Source organism: Phascolarctos cinereus, unplaced genomic scaffold (assembly GCF_003287225.1).
Source record: "Phascolarctos cinereus isolate Bilbo 61053 unplaced genomic scaffold, phaCin_HiC Scaffold_5;HRSCAF=322, whole genome shotgun sequence".
Lineage (NCBI taxonomy): Eukaryota > Metazoa > Chordata > Mammalia > Diprotodontia > Phascolarctidae > Phascolarctos > Phascolarctos cinereus.
This window is the reverse complement of record NW_027555958.1, coordinates 316,326,540-316,349,652: the sequence shown is the minus strand read 5'-3', so window position 1 is coordinate 316,349,652 and position 23,113 is coordinate 316,326,540. Positions and strand designations below refer to the sequence as shown.

Below are 23,113 nucleotides of genomic sequence, written 5' to 3'. Positions count from 1 at the left end.
CAACGTGGCTGTTATTGTGTACAACATTCTCTTGGTTCTGCTCACTTCACTCAGCACCAGACCATACAAGTCTTTCCAGGTTTTTCTGAAGTCTGCCTGTTCATCATTTCTTATAGCACGATCGTATTCTATTACATTCATATACCACAACTTGCTCAGCCATTCCCCAATTGATGGGCATCCTCTCAATTTCCAATTCTTTGCCACCACAAAAAGAGTTGCTATTTTTGTACATGTGGGTCCTTTTCCCATTTGTTTGATCTCTTTGGGATATAGCCCTAGAAGTGCTATTGCTGGGTCAAAGGGTATGCACATTTTTGTAGCCCTTTGGGCATAGTTCCAAATTGTTCTCCAAAACGGTTGAATCATTTCACAACTCCCAGATGAATCTTTTTAAGATACTTTTTATTGAAAGATGCAAAACATTAAGTTAATACATCAGAGCTATTAGCGGAACACAAAGATTTCCTGGATTCTTGTTTTTCCATATTCTTGTTTCTATAGGCAATTAAAAAAAAAAGCAAAGCAAGCTTTCTCGGGTTTCAATTCAGTAGAAAAGTTTCAATATAAATCCATTCTTTAGGTGGCAAGCCTAATGGATAGTGTTGTTCCTTAATTTTCTATTAACATTTGGGTATTTTAGTTGTATTTCTGAACAAAATAGTAAGATGGAGAGTTCAGCCAGACTATAGAATGCAGGAAATGAGGGGTAACATGTAACAAGGCTGGAAGGGTAGGATGGAACTTGGTTGTGAATATGCTTAAATGCTCAACAGTGGAGTTCATATATGATCCTAGAAGTAATAGAGACACTCACACTGGGGTTTGGCTGGGGGTGGGAATGTGGAGGAGTAGGGGTGTGACATGGTCATATTTGCACATTGGGAAAATCATTTTGGCCACTACCGTGTAGAAGACGGCTTGGAAAAGGGGGAAGACTTGAGGCTGGGAGACCATCGCTATAGTTCAGATGAGAGGTGATGAGGAGCTGAATTAGAATGGTAGCTGTGTAAATGCAGGAAGTGGGACAGATTCAAGAGATCTTGTAGTCCACATACTTTGGAGATCACTGCACTAAAGGAGAGTACAATTAAGTGGATTAGGAACTGGTTGGAAGCCCAGCTACTTAGTTTGATGTTAATTTCAACACTGGAGTACACCAAGGAGCTGTGCTTAGCCTAGCGCTGTTGATAGTTTCCCTTTGGTTTAGATACAGAACAGGCAAGCCAGCCTAGCTATAGCAGGCAAGGTACTCTTAAGGAGAGATAGGAGGTGTACCAAGCAAGTCAAACCATCACCACCCCCTTGACTAACATCTTTCCTCCCATTCCAATGGAGACAGCCAGAACCCTGAACCCAAGAGTCTTGGAAATAGTAATGCTTCCAGTCTAGTACCCATAGCCATCATCCTGGGAAGCAACCAAACCCTGTAGAGATGTAACCTGGCAACTGCTCCTACAAATGCTATAGCCACAGCTACAGAACACCCAGAAAAGAAAGTTTTTGCCACCAAAATCCTTGCCACTGTCAAATGGTTCATCAGAAACTGATACAATTTTATTCACGGAAATGACACTAAATAAAATGCATTACCATCTGCTTTGTCACTCTATCCCTAGGGGCCATGCGACCTTTCCCTCTGACTTGCAGCTGAGACCTTCCATATATGTTGTCTCCCCCATCAGAATGTAAGCTCATGAGAGCAGGGGTAGTCTTACTTTTCTATTTGTATCCCCAGTACTTTGCGCTTGGCAAGCACTTAATAGATTGTCCTCCCCATTTAATCATAAAGGCAAAAATAGCATTCTCATCAAACTTGGTAATGATACAAATCTGGGAGGGTTAGCTAACATTCTGGACAACACAGCTGGGACTCAGAAAGATCTCGGCGTGCTAGAATACTGGACCAAACCTAATATGATAAAATTTAACAGGGAGAAATGGAAAATCTTACATATTTCAAATTTTAAGAAATCAATTTCCAAGTGCAAGATGGGGGAGGCACATTAGCAAGTTGGGAATGGGGAGGGGCACACCTTGCACTGTCTGGAAGCTCACTAGAAGTCAACAGTGTGATACAGCAACCAAGAAGGCCAATGCCACCTTAAGCTCCATTAAATGAGATGGAGTGTGAAGGAATAATGGAGATAATTCACTGTGGTATACTCTGATCATTGAGTATTACATTCAGTTTGGGGACCACATCTTGGGAAAGATATGAACAGCCTGGAAGAGTGCCCAGAGGAGGGCAAGACGATTGATGAAAGGTCTGCTGTTCCATATGAGGTTCAATGGAAGTAAAACTGGGGGTGTTGTTTAGTTTGAAGAGAATTTGGAGTGGGGAGCAGATATGATGGCTGTCATAAAGCATGTGAAAGGCTCTCAAGTGGAAGACAGATTAGTCTTATTCTATTTGGTCACAGAACACAGAACTAAAAGCAACAGGTATAAATTTAAGCTTGATGTAGGCAAACACTTCAAAAGAAAAAAAATATGGAATGGGGCAGGTAGGGGCGCAGTGGATAAAGCACCTGCCCTGGAGTCAGGAGGAACTGAGTTCAAATCCAATCTCAGACCAGACACTTGACACTTACTAGCTGTGTGACCCTGGGCAAGTCACTTAACCCAAACTGCCTTGCCAAAAAAAAAAAAAGGGAAATGGCTAACCCTGGAGGAAGCATGTTCCCCCTCACATTGTGGTCTGCAGGCAAAGGTTGATTTGCAAAACATACTATTTGGAGGGGGGAGCATTTTTCCTTTCCTAGGTATAGGTTGGTCTAGATCAGGCTTCTTAAACTGTGGTTGCCACCTCACATGGGTCATGAAAAATTTGGCAAGAGCAAAAGGTTTCTGAACCTTTCTGAACACTGAAGCCTTGGTTCTGAACACAAAGCAGGTGCACTTTGCATTTGGCAAAAAGGGGTTGTGAGTGGAAAAAGTTTAAGAAGTCCTGGTGTAGATGACCTCTAAGGTCTCTTTTAATTTTCAGATTCTATGAAACCCTAAGAATTTGTTGTGTATGATGCTTGAGCAGTCTACAGAGCTTAGATAAGCACTCTCCTAAAGGGATATAGGTCAGCAATAGTGTCCTAGAATCAGAAAACGGACAGGGACGTTAGAGATCCCCTCTTGTCCAATTAGGAAACTGGGGCCTGCAGGAGGGAAGCAATTGAACATGCTCCACAGTTTTGTTTTTTAAATGAAAGAGCTGGCCTAGAGCTGAATTTGCCTTGAAAATCCAAATTTATCCCAGCTCTTTACCAGAAACTGGTTTAGAAGCTTATGCATGATAAATCGGTCCCTACAGGATACTGTCTTCTTTTATTCTAGAGATCAGTGGGCCAGCTTAAGCGGTCACTTATTCCTGATGTAGTACACAGAAGAAAGAGCAACAGATTTGGGGTTCAAATCATAGCCTCTATTTAGTACCTGTATGGTTTGGGGGGAAAGTCAAACACTTGGGCTTCTCATCTTCAAAATAAGGGAGCTGACCAGAGGACCTTAGATTCCTTCCTGCTCCAAATCCTATATATGCACCCAAGCTTTAATCTCAATCAACAAATTTTAAAAGATGCAGGCTTGAGTGACACTTTTTGTTCTTATGAATAATTATAGCATGTGAAGTTGGTCATCATTATCTAATTTACAACCCTTTTTTGGTCCTTCTTGGGCACCAAAATTAGATAATGTTAAATAGGATTTCAAACACATTCTGCCTGAAAGAGGGCCAACATCCCTTCAAGAAAGTATATGATCCTTATAAATTTCCCCTGAGGATTTCATAACACACATAAATAACTACAATACAAAATAATGCCTATCTGAGTACCAAAGTAAAAACAAAATGTTGTGTGTGAGGTCTGAAAGCAGTAGAAGTTGTTATTACTGGGAGATTAAGGAAGGCTTCGTGGAGGAGGCAGTATTTGAATTGAACTAGGAAAAGTTTCCAGGAATATGAAACAGGGTAAACAATAGCATGGAGGCAAGAAAAAGGGGATGTGTACAATGGTAAAGGAGTAGTTTGGTTTGACAGTAGAGAACCAGACAAGGGCAAGGCTGTTTGTGGTACCAAATTCGCAGGGGCCTTGAATCCCAGGCAAAGATCTTTGAATTTTCCTTAGTCTGCACTAGGAAAACAGTGGAGGAGTCTGAGAATAGGACCAAATCTCTTTATAAAATTAACCTGGGGGCAGCTAGGTGGCACAGTGGACAGAGCACCGGCCCTGGAGTCAGGAGGACCTGAGTTCAAATCTGGCTTCAGACACTTACTAGCTATGTGACTATGGGCAAGTCACTTAACCCCAATTACCTTGCCAAAATAAATAAATAAAAATAAATAAAATTAGCCTAGAAGTAGGGTGAAGGACAGGTGTAAAAGAAATGGAAGAGAATGGAGACAAACCTGTTAGGTAAGATGTTGGCTAGGTGTTAGTGAGCACCTGTAGCAATGAAATGATAACAGTGGGAATAAAGAGGTGGGGGAAGGATGTGAGAGACTGCAGAGGTGGATTAGATAGTAATTCAATGTGGGAGGAAGTGATAATACAGAGGTTCCAAATATGGGAGACTGCCACTGACCGAATAGGATTTTTGGAGAAAGGTAAGAAATTTAGTTTGGGGGAAGCTGATAGTCAAGAGACAGGAGATTAGGGTTTGGGCTAGGGATAACATGGATGAGTCACCTGTATATAAAGTCAATGGATATAGCAGTGGAGATGAAATTGTCCCTCCACTCCCAAAAAAAGGGCTAGAGAAAAGTTTATTGCAAATATCATTTTATAGCAAGCTTGAGTCATACATATATCACTTCACTGTTAATTAGCTAGGCTTGTCAAGCATAATCTTAATGGGAAAGTTGAGTCACTGGGCTCTAACCTTGACCCCAAGCTTTCTTTAAAGCAGCTTTAAACGGTCTCTCATCTCACCTTCTTGTTGTAAGAGTGTATGAAAGAAAAATGCAGGGAAAAAAAGGAAAGAGGGAGTTAGTGGCAAAGAAAAGAACTGCTAATTACCAGGGAAGTTAGTCCTAGAGCTCATTAGGAAGCAAAGATAACATCTTACTCTAAAAAGACAAAGGCTGGAAGAAAGCTGCTCATGAGCTTTTCTCATCTACAGGAGCACAGAGCATAAGAGTACAACAGGGAAAGATTCTGACCCTAAGAAATGTCTCAGAATAAGTTTGCAGCTCAATTTGTTAAGTTAGAGCTATTTTTAAAATATTAAGTAGAGATGAAAGCAAAGTCACCACTCTATGCCTTAGTGTGATACTTCTTTTAAATTTTAATTGGTATTTTCTTTTCATGTTAATAGGTCAATTGTGATTAATCAACATTTATACTATAGGTTGTCTTTCTTTTTTCTTTTTTTTTTCCCTTTGGTTGGGCAATAGGGTTAAGTGACTTGTCCAGGGTCACACAGCTAGTAAGTGTTATGTGTCTGAGGCCAGATTTGAACTCAGGTCCTCCTGAATCCAGGGCTGGTGCTCTATCCACTGCACCACCTAGCTGCCCCTTTACTATAGGTTTTGGGGGCTATTTAAAATTGTAAAAGCATTTCCAAATTTCCTGTGTCTGGGGAGGGTTTAATCATTTGGTCAACACAGTTCACAATCCAGAGCAGCATTATCCAAACTGATACTGGTCACCTGAATTAGGAGTACACATACCTGCAAGAAGAAAACTACCTCCCTCTAAGGAATAAGTGTACCTTGAAAATCTAAACCTTATTCTAAGAAAAGCCACACTGCTTAATAAGTACTAGAAGAATGAAGCATTTGCTAGGCCACACTCACAGTTAAGATTACTTTGCATGACCTAATTTAATCCCAAAACAAGAAGTCAATGAATAAATGTGACCAACGTGAGACAAAATACTTAATGAGCATTGCTACCATGAGTTTGATTACCTATTACATACACACACACACACACACACACACACACACACACACACACACACACACACACACAAATATCGATCTGTATCTATATATCTACGTCTAAAAAAACCACACAGGACCAGTTTGAGTACCTACCATACACATACACACATACAGACATTTCATACACACACACACACACACACACACACACACACACACACACACACACACACACATCTTTGTGGCATTACACTAGGCAGTGGCAATAAAAGAAAAGTATAAGACTTAGATCCCTGCCCTCAAGAAGCTTTCAATCTATCTTGATAATTCCTCCATTGCTCAAAACATAAACAAAGTAAAAAGTTTAAGGAACCTTCTTTACCACATTATTCACACTATTTACCACACTAGTTACTGGAGTGATTTACCATTTCCTCTCCGACTCATTTTACAGATGAGTTACTGAGGCAAAGAGGGTTAAGTGACTTGCCCAGGGTCACACAACCAGTAAGTGTCTGACTCCAGGCCCAGCACTCTATCCCACTGTGCCACCTAGCTGCCCCAAATTATAATATCAGTAGCTAATAAAAAAAGCACTTGAATTTAGAATCCTAAGCCTTGGGTTCAGTCCCAGCTCTACCATTTATCTACTGGACAGATGAATGACTATAGGCAAGAAACATAACGTCTCTGAGCCTCAGTTTCCTCAGCAACAAAATGGGGATAATACTATTTTAAAAATCTATACCTCAAGGGCTTCTGTCAGCCTCGAAAAACAAATGTCCACAAATCATAAAGTGCTAGCTATAGCAACCTATTTATCCAAAATAGACCTTTGGCAAATTCAAGTCTTCCTCTAGGACACCATTCCACTCTTAAATGAAAAAGGCTCTGATCAACTCAAATAGTCCCTCTCCCAACGCAACTTTCTAGTCACTATCTCACACACTGTCTCATCATTTACTTAACATACGTCCCCTTAACATTAATTCAGAACAAACTCAGCTATCTGGCTTTTTTGGTCCTCAAGGAGATCAGAGACAGCAAACCAGAGGTGCCACAGAATTCTTAGGGATGTGTGTCAGATTGCAGAAGCTGATAGCCTAATGAGAGAGGTGGCTGAAACACTTTAAATGTGCATGCAAAATTACATTACCACTGAGTCCAAAGCTTAGATATTCAAAATGATGACCTTGCAACACCAAGGAAAGATCACATTATATTTAGTGTCTTCTCTTCAAAAAGGCATTGAAATGTATAATGCATTTCAGAAAGCTTCCTGTCAACAATGCTTATAATAAACAAGGTTTTGGCATTTGAAGCGGTCACAACTACAACCAGTCTACTTCACTATAATAGCAACTGATATTTGGTATAGACTTGCAAAGAACAATAAATACGTACTTCATTTCATCTGAACCTCACCTGTGACCCTATGAGGCAAGTACTGTTGATATTCGGATCTCCATTTCATAGATGAAGAAAACAGGCAGAGAAGTAATTAAAAACATATAATAAGGGTCAGAAGATTGGAGCCCAGGTTCCTGTGGACTCCAGGTCAGGCACCTGTTTCTCATTGTTATGTGGGGCACCTCATTACTTACTAGATCAGGATGGATGAGATATTACTGTACACAGAACCAGGTATCCTTGAGGTCCTATTTTTCCCTACTACACCTCCAGTCTTTCCATTAACTAAACAGTTACTAAGTTACTAAACATATTAGCTACTTCCTCCTTCCCTTTCCTTAGTCTAGAAACAAATTTCAGGTGCATGGACTCCTTTCATCAATTAATTCACAAACTGTTAAGTTTAGTCAAAAATTCCACAGCCTGTTTGGTACTCTGACAGTTAAAAACAAATACACACCAAGAGACTTCAGCATGTCCTTGGAAAACTTTATTTCTGTTTTTAAAAAATGATATTTTTACCCTCATGAGAAAATGATTTACAAACAAGTGTCTGAGATCTCATCTGCCCTACCATAGAGCATGGTCTACTGCTGACCAGAGGTCAGAGGCTCCACTGATGACAAATACCCAAAAAGATTAGAAATAGATTTACATGGAGTTATAGAAGAAAGGTTGAGAGAGTCTTAGAACATTGGAAAATCTTATTTCCAGCTAACACTCAAAAGGGACTACTTGGTTAGCAACACGGTGGATACAGATCAGGTGGGGTTATCCAAAAGTATGGAAAGAATGATGTCACCTTCTTTAACATAATGAAGAGGCTGAAGAGTCAAAGTGGTTTTGTACATCCGAAACAGGCCCACAAAATACAATTAGGCCTGGTCACAAATTGTAATCTTCCAACTCTTGGGAGGCTCTAGTCTCAATAATAACCTACAAATGTCTACTTTGCCATGTTTACAATGAAAACAAAGTTAGCCATAGAGTTGATGGTACGCACATATGTATACACACATACATACACACACATACACACACACCCAAAAGACTTCAAATATTAGTCTTACATTCTTATTAACAAAAGTATATAACAACAGCCAAAGAAAAATCAATTCAGTCTACAGATTTTGTTTCTGGTCAAGTGGTGATATTTTCAATTATTTCTAGGAGACTCACTACTGATCTCAGTGTGCGTCTTGTCAGATAACTACGTCATTGGTTTGTTTGTTTGTTTTAACTGCTTCTTCTACTTGTTTCTTTTTCATTGTGCAGACTAGCAATATGTCCAGAAACAAAGAGCCAATTTAAGAATGGCTGCAGTTTTTCAATAATTTAGTTTTACTGATGAACTGATCTTAGCCAGTGAACGTCAAGATCCTTCAAAATCCCGGATTTTACCTAGTCTGTTAGTGTTAGTCTTTGATTTGCAAATTGCTTGCAATAGATAGAACGCAGAAATCCTGATCTGCCATTCATCTTCTTCCTGCCTATCCCAATCAATGTTAGCTTTCTAAACAAATCATGTACAAATGTAAAATCTGGAATATACTTTAAAATAAATATACATTGTAGTTTCTACATGGTGAACCAGGCTTAAAAATGAGGTAATGAAACTCAATTGATTACATCTTTTACCATTCAGGAAATGGCTTATTTATGTGATGCTGAAAAAAAGAATATTCCTTCGTCTTCTTTGAATGACTCTTTTAGGCTGACTTATGCATAATTACGTAAAAATTCTTTAAGCTTTGTTGGGTAGTCTGTCATCACCCCAGTTGCTCCCAAATCAAAAGCTCTTTTGTATTCATGCTCTTCATTTAGGACCCAAACATATACCTAAAGGTAGAAGAATAAGCAAAAATGTGAAAACAGAGCATGCTGCCTTCACACAATAGCACTTCACCACTGCAATCCCAATGCATTTGGTCAGCAACCTTGTATGAAGTTTTAAAAATTCAACCTTGATCTCACTTACTGAGGAGGGGGCGGTCAAGGTTGGGACTCCTCCCTCTTGGTCATTCCCACCTTTATGTACATGAAAATCTAACTTCGGACAATACATCCTCTGTTCCCAACTCCCTCACATTTCAAAACAAATTTCCACTGAATCCTTACTAAAAAGAAGGTGGAACACCTAAAACCCTCTTCTGTCAACGATTCAGCGAGCCAGCAGCATCAAAGGCAGGGGAGTGAGGAAAAAACAAAGAGCTTCCCTTAACCTTGCTTTTCTGTACCATCTCTTTTCTCTTCATTGCCAGACTTCTAAAAAAGTCTGTTTCTACCCTTTCACTAGGCAGCTAGGTGGCGCCATAGTACACAGAGCACAAGGCCTGATGTCAGGAGAACTTGTCTTCCTGAGTTCAAATCTGGTCTCAGACACTTAACAGCTGTGTGAACCCTAGGCAAGTCACTTGACCCTGTTTGCCTTACTTTCCTCATCTGTAAAACGAGCTGGAGAAGGAATGGAAAACTAAAACCCCAAATTGGGTCACGGGGACTAGGATAGGACTGAAGACAACTGAATAACAACACCTCCTGACTCCTTAACTCCTATACTCTGGCTTCTACCACCCCATCCCCTTTCTGCCTCCACTATACACCAGACCAGTCTCTTCAATGTCACCAATAATCTCTTACTTGCCAAATATAATAGCCTCTTTTCCATTTCATCTTCCTTGATATCTCTTGACAGTGCTGATCACTGTGTTCCTACATGTTCTCTCCTCCCTTGGCTTCTATGACCCCCCCCTTCCTCCTCTCTGCCTCCTCTTCTTTCTCTCTTCCTCCTCCCTCCCTCTCTTCCTCCTCCTCCTCTTCTCTTTCCTTTTTGGTTCCTCCCACAGCCTTCATTTAAGGAGGGCCCTTCTCATTCCTTTCCAGGCTGCACTTCAAATCTTCTCTTCCACGGTTCTGCACCAGGTGCCTTTGCTTCCCAGCCCCACCCCATCCCTGCCTCCAGTTTTCTTTTATACATTGTCTTTCCTCATTAGATAGTACATAAGCATCTTGAGTCCTGGGACTTGCCTGTTTTTCTTCTTGAATTAGTCTTCCCAGCACTTAGAAACTGTACCTGGAACACAACCATTCTACAACTTACAGTCTCAAGTCAGTGTCTGGGTCACTAAGAAGATAGGTGACTTGCCCAAGTTTACTCAGCTGTGTCGCCACATGCTGAAATCCTCTTCCTTCAAGGCTCAGCTCCTGTGTCACCTCCTCCATGAGGCCTTCCCTGTAATCTACCTCTGCATGTAATTATATTCTTTCAAATCTGGCCTTAAGACTCTTACTAGCTGTGTCAGCCCGGGCAAATCACTCATCCCCTTTGTCTCAGTTTCCACATCTGTCAAATGGGTATAAACAAGAACATTTCCCTCTCAGGGTTGTTGTGAGGAATCAAATAAGATAATAATTGTAAAGTGCCTGGCACATAGTAAGTGCTACATATATGTTAGCTATGATTATTATCTTGTTATTATAGTTGTTGATCTGTGTGCATTTTGGATTATAAACTCCTTGCAGGGAGGCACTATTTTGTTTTGCATCTTTATATTTTTAGCATCAGCATTTGCCTTAGCAGGCATTTTAATAAATAATTAATCGATGTGGATTCCAAAATCAGTCCAAAGTTCTTGCCCCTCACTAAAAGTTCTTTTCCCTATGCTAAAATTAGCTATCCTAAAATAAAGTTTAAATGGAAAAAAAAATAGCTATCCTGCTTGTAAGAACATGATTAGAAAACAGCCTTTGTACGTTTTCCAGAAATATACCTGAATGCCTCGGGCAGTAAGGTGGTCAAATAAGGCTTTTCCTCATTAGCAACCTATAAAGAAAAAACAGAATAGCATTTAGTACATCATCTTCAACCCAGCATTTCCCTTGTGCCTAGCACAACAGCATAAGGTCACTCAGTGAATCAAATTCATTAAGCAACTACTATGAATACTAGGGATACTACTATGGATACTATGGACATTACTAGGGTACTGGGGATACAATAAAAACAAGAAAGTCCCTGCTTTCAGGGTACTCATACGTTATCTGAGGAAACAGCCTATGTCCTCAAAAGCAAATTTTTTTAAAGAAAGTCACGTTGGAGTGGGGAGGGACAGAAGCAGCTGAACTCAAAGGGAGCTGGGGAGTCTAAGAGGTGAAGGTGAGGAAGAAGAGCCTTCCACTCAGTGCTGACCACCTATGTTCAGAAAGCTGCCCCAGCTTAAGGCTCCTTGTCACAGATGCCAAAACTCCCCTCTACTTTATGTCAAATCTTGGGAAACTTGAGGTTTCCAACCCCTGCAGCCTCTCTGATCCAGCTCCTCCTACTCTGACTAGATACAGCAGGAGAAAACCAATCCCTCTTCTCACTGTTTGAACTAGAGTGGGAAGAGATGTATTACTAGCCTCTCAAGTTTTCAAAGAAAAAGGAAGTTATGCTATTGGGGCGTATGCCACAATTTGTATTCTAACTCCCCTATGTTATGGATCAAATGCGCTTCTGTGGTCTACCTTGAGAACCTACCCCACCCCACTGATATTTCAATGGGAAAACGTGTTCTCAGTTCCAAACACGCCTGACTTACAAATGAACTTTTGGAACACAACATGTGTGTCTTTAAAATTAGAGACTTCCTTCATAAGTATGCACCTGGATTTCAAGGCCAAGCACATCAATCAGAGGAAGTGAGATGCATCATAAATTAGCAGTTTAAATGGGTATAACATTTGTCATTTATACTTTTCTTGTCTACCACAATGATAAACTAGCAGAAGCTAGTGAGAAAGGTGGTAAAAGAGCTGGTATAAAAACTGAATGTGACAGACCAATATTAAATTAAATATTTCAAATTAAAATTGAATCCTGAGGCACAGAGAGAAGGGGAGATTAGAGAACTTCCCAAGGCCCTGTGAAAGGAACACTAAGCAAAAAACAATTGCGATATAAGACTATTCATCAACTTCAAGAACCAGGGATCAGTTTTAGACAAAACAAAGTATAATTGCTTTACAGTCTTTATCTGAAGTGAAGTCAAGTTATCCTAGAAAGGAAGGATTTTCCACATCCAAAGAAAGAACTATGGAGTTTGAATGCAGATTGAGGCATACTATTTGCTCTTTTCTTCCCTTCTGTTTTGTTTTGTTTCCTCTTTCTTGTGGTTCCTTATATTGGTTCTAATTCTTCCTTACATCATGACTAATGTAAAAATAGATGTTTAATAGGAATGTATATGTATAGCCTGTATCAGATTGCAGGCCTTCTTAGGGAGGGAGGGGAAGAAAAATGTAAAACTCAAAAACTTATGGAAGTGATTGTTGATAAATCAAAATAAATTAATTAAAAAATTTTAAAAAGGATTTTTCTGTAAATTAAAACAACTCTGAGGGTACCACCTCACATCTATCAGATTGACTAACATGACAAAAAAGGAAAATGATGGATGTTGGAGGGGATGTGGGAAAACTGGGACACTAATGCACTGTTGGAGTTACGAACTGATCCAGCCATTCTGGAGAGTAATACTATAAAACTGTGCATACCCTTCAATCCAGCAATACCACTGCTAGGCCTATATCCCAAAGACATCAAAAGAAAGGGTAAAACATCTATTTATACAAAAATATTTATAGCAGCTCTTTTTATGGCGGTTAAAAATTGGAAATTGAAGGGATGCCCATCAGTTGGGGAATGGATAAACAAGCTGTGTGGTATATGACTGTAATGGAATATTATTGTTATATAAGAAATGACAAGTAGGATGATTTCAGAAAAACCTGGAAAGACTTACATGAACTGATGCAAAGTGAAATGAAAAAAACCAGGAAAACATTATACATAGTAACAACAACATTGTTCCATGAAGAATTGTGAATATCTCAGCTATTCTTAGCAACACAATGACCTAAGACAATAAAAGGACTAATAATGAAGCATACTATCCGCCTCCAGAGAAAGAAGATACTGTCTGAAAACAGACTAAAGCATGATTTTTTTTCACTTTCTTTCTTCCTTTCATTCTTTTTCTTTTATTTGGGTCTTCTTATACAAAATGACTAACATGGAAATGTTTTACAACCTATATTTGATTGCTTACCATACCACGGAAGGAGAAAGGAAGGATAAAATTTGGAACTCAAAACTTAAAAAAAAAATGTTAAAAAAATTGCTTTAACATGTAATTGGGGGAGGAATAAAATAAATTAAATTTTTTAAAAAAGAAAAGAAGGATTTCTCTGAAGCAGACAACCACCCAAAGGAGGGCTTCCTTTCCATTTGTAGGATTTTTTTCCCAGCTCCCTCTACAGGATCTTGATGTATATTTTCCCAAACAAACATTTAGGAACTTAGTAATTAAATAATGTGTTTTTCTACATGTGATAATTATACTTATTTCTTAATGTACCTTAACAGCTTCTGACTGTCAAGGAGTAGCAGGAAAAAAAACCTATTTACTATTAGTTATTAGACCTGAGGTCTTGTTCTGGCTTTGCTGATGTCTAGCTGTATGACTCAGGCAAGCCACAAACTGAGCTTTAGTTTTCCCCCTTTTAAAATGAAGGCATTAGACTAGGGGTAGCTAGGTGGCTAGACAGAACACTCTGGAGTTGGGAGGATCTGAGCTCAAATTCAGCCTCAAACACTTACTAGCTTGTGTGACTCTGTCATTTAACCTTTATTGAAAGAAGGAAGAAAGATGGCATTAGACTATATGATTTCTAAGGACCCTTATAGCTCTAAAAATTCTATGATATTACACATCCAGAGAAAGAACTATAGAGACTGAATGCAGATCAAAGCATAATTTCCACTTTTTGGTTTGTGTGTGTGTGTGTGTTTTCCCTTTTGTCCTGTTTCTTCTTTCACAACATGACTAATGTGGAAATATGTTTACATGATTGCACATGTATAACTTACATCAGATTGCTCGTTGTCTTGGGGAGGGGGGAGGAAGAAAAAATTTGAAACTCAAAATCTTCTAAAACTGAATGTTGAAAACTATCTTTACATGTAATTGGAAAAAATGAAACATTATTTACCAAAAAATATAGTTCTTTGACTCACCTAGTAAATAAGTCTTAAAGTGATTAACTTACATCCATTGACATACACTGCAGATATACAATACTTAAAATGTTTCTATTAATCTTTTAGTTTAAAATCACCTCCATTTCCAAATGCAATGGGTACAAGAAGGGCATTTAATACAAGATTTACTGAGCAAGCCATATTTAAAATAAATAAATAAATAAATGTACCTGTCAGCCAACCAAATGAGAAATTTTTGACTTTTTGATATGCTGTGAGGTTCCTTCAGTCTGAGAAAAAATAAAATTGAAACTACAAATTAACAATACAGCAATTCACCAATGTACTAAACAGCCTCCACAGCCCTCATTTCCCCCTCCCTTATTTCTGCTCCCAGGAGGCAGTCTCTAAAGCTGCAAATGCTGGTTTTAGGTTAACTTTCTGTTGCTCAAAAGTAAAGGGGTGAGGAGGGGAGAAGATTTATTATTCAGACTCTATTCCTGTCCTGTCCTCACTTTCTTTTTTCATTAGTACTTTTTTCTCTTAAATGATCTATTGTAATCAGCACAATTTAGGTGCTTTATTCCAACAAGAAGGAAGTTTGTGCTACCAACTTGGTATAATTAGTACTGGTACTTTTCTGTTATTTTCTTTTTTGGTATGAGACTCTTTGGGTCTCCTATTATTATTACTTTATCTTGTTATTTCTGCCTTTAAGTCTAGAATAAGCTTTCTCTTCCACCTCCCAGAGGCCTTTCTCCTGACTACAAAGAAATACATCATCTTGCAAATTAAAGTTAACTGAACTATGCCAGCCATCTCTATCAGCACATCGTGGGTTCCATTCCCTGTCCCTCCCCCCCAATTCCACTCTTTCTGTTTTCTATCTGTTGTCCTTGCACTTTAGAGTTTTCTAGTGGGCTAGTCACCTAAAACTGGGGATGGGGAACCTGGGGACTCGAGGCCACATGTGGTCGTCTAGGTTCTTGGGTGCAGCCCTTTGACTGAATCCAAATTTCACAGAACAAATCCCCTCAATAAAAAGATTTGTTCTGTAAAACTCGGACTCAGTCAAAAGGCCAAACCCAAGGACCTAGAGGGCCATGTGTGGCCTTAAGGCCACAGGTTCCCCATCCCTGATTCTAGACCTTCCTTTCTGGATCAACTCATTCTATATTTTGTTTCTCTATGAATCCAGTTTTTCCAAAATACTCTCAGTTATTTACAATGCTGTCTCTCTCCCTCAGAACCTCCATTGTTTCTTACCCAATTTAACCCACCTGGCCTAAGCTGAAGCTCTCTTTCTTTTTGAAGGAATGAATCACCCTATTCCCCTTTAAGAGATTCTATGGCTCAAACTCAAGCCAGATGTTAAATACAATTAGGGTCTTGCCCTAGGAAATCCCTGTAACAGTTCACTGAAACAACTATAAAATACGTAAGGCTCCAAATTTACATGTCAGCATATTCACTGTTTCTCCCCTCAAACAGCCAATCACTTCTTGGAAACAGGAATTTATCTGTGCATACATAAAATTCCAGGTCTCACTAGCATCTGCTTCTTAAGTGAACACTCAGAAACATTCATTTAAAAGAACTGAGATTCTATTCTATGCTAAAGGAAAGCAGCCAGTCATGGGAGCAGAAGAAAGTTAGAGGGAATTTGTGGTCTAAGTGCCAACTTAAAAAAAATATACCATGAAGGGAGGAGCATTCTTTTGTGAGGAGAGTTTTTGTTTTTTTGGTTTTTTTAGAAATGGCTACCAAGAGGAAACATGCTAATGAATGTGAGTCAAATAAACAAAAACCAAATTGGAAAACTGAAAGCAGAGGAAGTAAATACAACAGCATCCACTAATATTTTTAAATGAATACTGCGCACATAGTTATTTGTTATTTTTGTGTTTCTGCTTTGGGGTTGATGCAATATTAAATACAGGTAAAATCCCAACATAATGAATTCTGTAATGGCTCCAAATTCTTTTGTTGCAAGTGCATTGTTACAATGAATACATTGCTAGATATCACACTCCCAGTTTGCAGGACCTTGAGATAGAGCTCACGTTTCTTCAAAAAGCAAGGCTTTGTATTCAGCAGGGGACTTGGGGAGGTATCACATACACACCTTCCCTACCCTTTTCTTTCTCCAAGCTCCAGATCTTTTTGGTAGTTGTTTTGGTGGGTAATTTGAGAGTCTGATAAACTTTTCAGGTGAGGCTGTTGGGATGTTTGAAGTGAAAAAGGATGAGTAACATTTAAGGGGCCAGTGCTGCTTTGATGGCAAATAAGACCCCATATATTTATATTTTAACACATCCACCTCTGACCCCCACAATCAACTTTTTGTAAACATTAGTATAATGATAATAATAATAATAAAAATAACTCATTTTAAGCTTTAAGGCTTTGCTCACAGAAAACTTGTGAGGCAGGCAGGTAATACAAGTATTATTATCCACATTTTACAGATGACAAAACCAAGTCACAGACAAATGAAGTGACTTGACCAGGGTCACACTATGAGTATCAGAGCCAGAATTCAAACCCAAGGCTTCTGACTCCAAGGATCAGGTAGTTTTGCTTCAACTCAAGTCACCTCTTCTCCTTTCCCTCTCATCCTACTTACAAAGCATGTAGCATAAACACACACAAAAAAAATGATTGTTAACTTGGAACCACACTAAGCATTTATTGTACTCATTAAGAATTTACCGGACTGTTGAAGTAGAGTAACAAAGTATCAATAATGAGTCATAGCAGAATGTGGAAAAGGGTTTGTATACAAAGCTTTCTTTCCCTAAATCGATTTTTATGGGATTTTACCTGCAACTCTCTGTCATTATAATGATAAATCACAAAAACAAAAACAGGGTGGCCACTTACTTCAATATTATAGAAGGCATTGGAATTTCAAAAAACTGCTCACAGATGGGCACAAAGGGCAAGAGGCCAGTGTAGAACAGGCCAAGAATGAGCAGAACACGTTGTAGACTGAAGAGAATGGGGATATCTGAATTCTACAAAACACACATGTATAATATTATGCATTATTTCACAACTACTTAACAAGACAGGCCTAGCAGGTAATCCCTAAAATTTCAGTAGGATACATTTTAAAGCTTAACACAAGTATTCTCCAGTTATAAACAAGAGTCTTGCAAACATAATTACATATGAATGGCTGGTCCTTGGGATACTGAGGTTACCCAAGCACTGGATCCCCTTCTGGCAGACAGGGCCCAGAGATACCTACACATGAAGCATTCCCCAAGCCCACCGCGTGCCCTTCTTACTTCATGCAGGGTGGCCTGCAGATGTCAAGGCCGAGGTCCAACTTAGTAAACATTATTAAGCACTTACATAAAAGTTAAGGTTGTCTAAGCCAGCTCAACAAAAGCTTAAACCACAAAGTAACTGAAATACTGTATAATTACCATGAAAATGCACAATTAAGTAGTAATGACCTGCATGCTTAGAAAGCCATGATATACACTATTGGTGGCCAATAAAAGTTACTGAGTGAATTAGAATAAAACGTATGACTGAATTACAAAGCATTTTGACAACTTAATTTCATAATGTTGTCAAGAGACCAGAAATAAAAAAGCACAAGGAAATTAGTCAGTTGGATGTATTAAGCAAAACAACCAGAGACACTATCTCTGAAAATGTTGGGGGGCAGGGGCACTCTTGCTTATAATTGTTACTACAAATTGTGATGTATGAAAATAATTCATTACAGATCTGGGCTTTTTAGTAAGAATTTCCCCAAACCAGAGGCTTCTAGCTCTTAGTAATAAAGCTGGGACTGACCAGATAGGGCTAGGTTTGCTTTATCTCATTCTCTCTCTCTCCATGCACTGCAGGGGACACCCCATCCACCCACCCAACTTAACATGCCCTGTTTGTCCCACATTGTATGTGTATCACACTCAACTCAGTAAAGGCCTAAACAGAATTCTAAGACTTCTGGATTTTCATATCGCTTTTCTATATAAAGAGGCCTTGCCAAAATTGTAATCCTTCATATTTTAGTACTTGTGCTTCTGATAGGGAGGTGGGGGGCCCTCTGGGTCGTATCCTATTTTGTATACTCAAACACATAACACACTTTTTTTCTGACCAGAAACTATTCAGTTGGTAAAATGCCTTTTCAACTTTATTTGACAGGGGGTAGAGGGAGAAGGAAGAGATCCTTAGGCTACAAAGCTTAAATCAGGATTCCTTTTCAGTTCCAACTAAACAGGAAATTTCTAATTAAAACAAACATCTAATGGAAGCATGTGAACAAGCAAAAGATTCTTTAAAAAGCAGGGTCTGTGATCCCCCTTGGTTTTGAACAGAAGAATGCTATTGCTAAATACTCTTTTGTGATGTTAAGAATTCTGAGATGAACTTAAAGATGCATGGGCCCAAACCTGAGGCCTCCCCCATTAAGCAAAATGTCTCTACCATCGCTGCAGACCCACTGCTTCCACCCAATGCTATGTTTTTTTCCTATATAAATACCAGAAAAACTGCTGTGGAACTACTAGGAAAAAAAAATAACCACTACAATCTTTCCTAGGCACAATACCAAAAGAAGTGAATAATTCTGGGTTTTGGAGGGAGCTTACCTCTTTGTGACACTTTTCTACAATTTCATATTTGGCATTGCCCCACACTGTCAAGTGTTCTCGTTTGTACTGAGTCACCAACTCTGAAACCTGCATTTGAAAAATCAGAACACCTCACATACTTGTCCAATTCCACTCACACTGTTTTCATTTTAAAAAAAGATTTCATCCCCACCCAACTCTATTTTAGAGGTGAGTGATCTAAAATTAAACTATCTGGAACACCAAACCATGTAACTTGAAATTCTCTTGCAAACTAAAAATTATTTACATTTCTCATTTTTCTAATTAGTTATAGACTAAACATAAATTCCTGCCTAAATAGATATCAAATGCAGAAACTCGTTCAAAATGGCCTAAGTCAATTACTTAAATAGCAAATGGCCAGGCCTTTAGGTTTAAAATTCATTCTAAAGGATAGGTTCTCCCATAAAAGGGCTTTAAAACAACAATGATTCCTGAACCCTGATATGCCATCACTCTAAGAAACCACTTACCCTAGTTCCATTTGGGTTGTAAAGTCTGATGCAACATAGCCAGAGGAAGTAATAAAGTTCATAATAAAAAAAGATACCTTCTTAATCAGCAGATTGTTATTGACTTTGATATCAATGTTCACTGGAGTGTGAGGAAAGGCCTCGAAAACTTCCTTCAGTAATGGAATGCGTTTGTCTTCTCCCTCACTTTGTCTTCCTGCAAAAGTAAGAATTATGTACCACATGATACGATGGCATCTGACCCTACAGATCAGAGGGAAGTAATCCTGCTCAACTATGGAGGGTATGTTTAAGCTCATCTACCTTAATGATACAAAAGTTAGTTCACCTTAAAGAAATCAAGCACTACACTCGAATCTAATTGGTAGGAACATGCTCATTATCTTGCTACTTTTTTTGGAAAAAGGCAGAGCTTTGAAGAGGCTTTTCTAAGATATCTTCATCGCCACAAAAATTCTTGCTCTAAAATGTCTTCAAGTGTTTCTTAAGTTACTGAGGCTAACAGCTAAATGTTGAGATAAGGTGAAGAGATAATCCAAGTTGTTTGCTGAGGAATCAACCTAGGGTTGTACTCTCCAAAGAAAAAAAACATTTCATGAAAAACTGGAAGCATCTTCCACCTCATAATACTGGTGTGGGAGGGATACCCTAAGTAATCTTTCTATTTAACTTTCCCATAGACCTTTTGGCCCTGTTCATTTACCCCAACCACTATGAGCCAGGTCACTTGTACTCCCTTTCCTGTCTGCACAGCTCCTTTTAATCCATTATCTCAAATCCTAAAGCAAATGAAAACGTTAATTTTTTTTTGTTACAGATCTACAAAGTCCACTAATTAGTGTTTTTATAAGAGAAGCAGCAGGTGAGTAAGAAATGATTGATCTCTATTTTGAGGTATCTGGAAAAAATTATGCATAATCTAACTTAATAATAGCTAATATTTCTATAGTGTTTACTATGTGTTAAGTGCTTTAAAACTTATCTCACTTGATCCTCACGACAACCTTGGGAGGTAGGTGCTATTATTATCCCCATTTTACAGATGAGGAAACTGAGACAAACACAGGTGAATTGCCCAGAGTCACACAGCTAATAAGTGTGTTAGACTGGATTTGAATTCAGGTCTTCCTGACTCCAAACCCAGAACTTTAACCACTGTACCACCTAGCTGACGTCAACTTAAATTTTCAGTTGATAATTCCCCAGACATAGATAATATAAAATCAGCATGACAACCAAATATAATTCCCACACAATGTGAATAATGGTCACCAGAACCTTCAGTAAGGTGGGATCCAGGGTGGATATTAGGAAGGGGGAAAAATGTGAATTAGACAAAGAGCAAACAAGCAAGAATAGCTGGGGAATTAACCTTAGCACTCCATTAGAGAGTAGAGGTACTTGGGAAGAAAAAGGCACATTCGAGGAAAGGAGAGAATTTGGAACTCAAAATTTTTAAAAATCAATGTCAATGTTTTTACATGAAATTGGGGAAAAATAAAATACTAAATGAAAAATTCTTTCAAAAAAAGAAAAAGTTGTGTTCAAATTAGGTAGATATTAAATTAAAATCTGTCTAGGCTACCAGAAAATCTAGGAGAGTTGAGCAAGGGAGGTGGACACAACAAGGAACTCAAAAACCAAATTAAAGAGTTTTAAAAGACACATTAAAAACATGAAAGCTGGGGCAGATCAGAATAGTGTCAGACAGAACACAAAAGCTGGTGAGGAGATTGTGTTTTTGGTAGAGGTACAAAGAAGGGACAAGACCAGCACTTAGAACTGGGGGGAGGGGGAGGAGGATGAATAACGAATGAGGAAGGAAAGCAGAGCTACTCAACTTACGTTAATATTTTTTAGGCCGTGCAGAATGAATGGTCCTTCAACTAGAAATGATACAACTGTAACCAAAAAAAAGGCTTACAGGGAGTTGAAACCAGGTGAAAGGATTTTCAGGGTCCTTGCTGTGGCTACAGCCCAAATAAGCTACCACAGGATACAGACAGAAAGGAGGCAAGTGGGCCTAGATGAGTTCTGGTCACTACTCAGACAGGCCTGCATCTTAGGGTGCTGGGAAAACCAGGAACCTTTTCCCTGGCTGGACCCCATTCCTGGAGTGCTCTCCCTCTGACATTCCCTAGAATATCTCCCCTCATCTCCTAGGCTACCAGGCTTCCTTCAGGTCTCAGCTAAAGTCACACCTTCTGCAAGAAGCCTTTCCCTGTCCTCCTTAATCTTAGTACTATCCCTATTTCACCTGGCCTGTATATTTATCTTGTTTGTACATAAAAGATTGCATAATGTAGACCTTTTTTTGTTGTTGGGTTTTTTTTGCTTTCTGGTGAGCCAATCAGGGTTAAGTGACTTGCCCAGGGTCACACAGCTAGTAAGTATCAAGTGTCTGAGGCTGGATTTGAACTCAGGTCTCCTGACTCCAAGGCCGGAGCTCCGTCCGCTATGCCACCTAGCTGACCCTACAATGTAGACTTATTAAGGCAGCTAGGTGACACAGCAGATAGAATACCAGGCCTGGAGTCAGGAAAACTCATCTTCCTGAGTTCAAATCTGGACTCAGACACTTACTAGCAGTGTGACCCTGGGCAGGTCACTTAACTCTGTGTGCCTCAGTTTCCTGGAAAAGGAAATGGCAAACCAGTATTTTTGCCAAGAAAACCCCAAATGAAGTCATGAAGTGTCAGACACAACTAAAAAGGACCAAACAACTTTTGTTTTTGCCTAGATACTTACACACTATCTCCCTTTATATGGGAGACAGGTGGCACAATGGATAGAGTATCAGGCCTGGAGTCAGAAAGACTCAACAACAGACCAAACAACAAATCAGATTTGAGGGGAGCCCCTAAGTGGAGAGCCCCAATAATCTGTACTTTGCCCTCTGCTGTAAAACATTAGCTGACCTTTATGGTTATCAAAGGGCCCTCAACTCATCTGATCCTCGAAATCTAGAGAGGAAGATAATACAGAGGTCAAGAAAAGACAGAAAATTTAGGAAATCTGATCATCAGACTCCTGGGGCCACAGCCATAGGTGATGGCCAAAGCCCCACACATTTTAGTTCCACTCAGTGCTTTGTAGGGCTAGTGGTTTGAATTCTAAAAGGATCAGCCTGGGGGCAGACTGGCAGGTGAGATGGAGTGAAATGGTTTTCTGGGATTTAAACTACCTGAAGCAAGCTTCCTATTTCTGACCTCTTAGAGGGAAATTGTATTTTATTCTGGAATTCCATTATGAAGTTTTAAAACTTGAAATATTAATTTTAATTGGATTTTTATGGTTAAGAGTGCCTGCTGCATTTTAAATGGGAAAAATCTGAAATCTGAAAGAAAAACTAGCAACCAGGACAATAAGTTAGGGGACTTGACTAAGGTGGGACTTGCAGGGGGTATGTGCTGAAAAAAAGTTTAACTGATCTCTGGGAAAACATAAAATGAGCAGACTTTTAAGTTTAATTTGCTTTATTCATATTTTCTCCACTTTCTTAAGTCTACACAATCAAAAAACAATAAATCAGACATATATTTAACCTACAGGCCAGTGACCAGGGCAGGTACTAAGAAACAGGGGTGGGCCAAGATCACAGAATCAGCCCGCAGGACTCTGAGCTAAGCCAGCAGCTCAAGAACACCCAGAGCAGATCGTAGACTGAACCCCAGACCCATGCCAATAG

General features: G+C 39.2%; 1 protein-coding gene across 3 annotated transcripts in view; it reads right to left on the bottom strand.

Annotated features, from left to right (window-relative positions):
* Positions 1-388: 388 nt before the first annotated feature.
* The window catches only part of GDPD1 (glycerophosphodiester phosphodiesterase domain containing 1), a 74,018-nt gene continuing 51,293 nt past the window's right edge, over positions 389-23,113 (bottom strand). The window contains exons 5-10 of one of the 3 annotated variants that reach the window (XM_020991845.1): positions 19,503-19,621; positions 18,929-19,018; positions 17,196-17,329; positions 14,543-14,602; positions 11,062-11,114; positions 389-1,074 (exon numbers count right to left, since the gene is read on the bottom strand). In XM_020991845.1, the coding sequence (XP_020847504.1) occupies positions 11,087-11,114; positions 14,543-14,602; positions 17,196-17,329; positions 18,929-19,018; positions 19,503-19,621 (431 nt within the window). In that variant the 3' untranslated portion in view covers positions 389-1,074; positions 11,062-11,086. Of the gene's footprint in view, positions 1,075-7,766; positions 9,131-11,061; positions 11,115-14,501; positions 14,603-17,195; positions 17,330-18,928; positions 19,019-19,502; positions 19,622-23,113 lie in introns of those variants that run through there. The other 2 variants (XM_020991847.2, XM_020991844.2) reach the window with 2 other exon arrangements.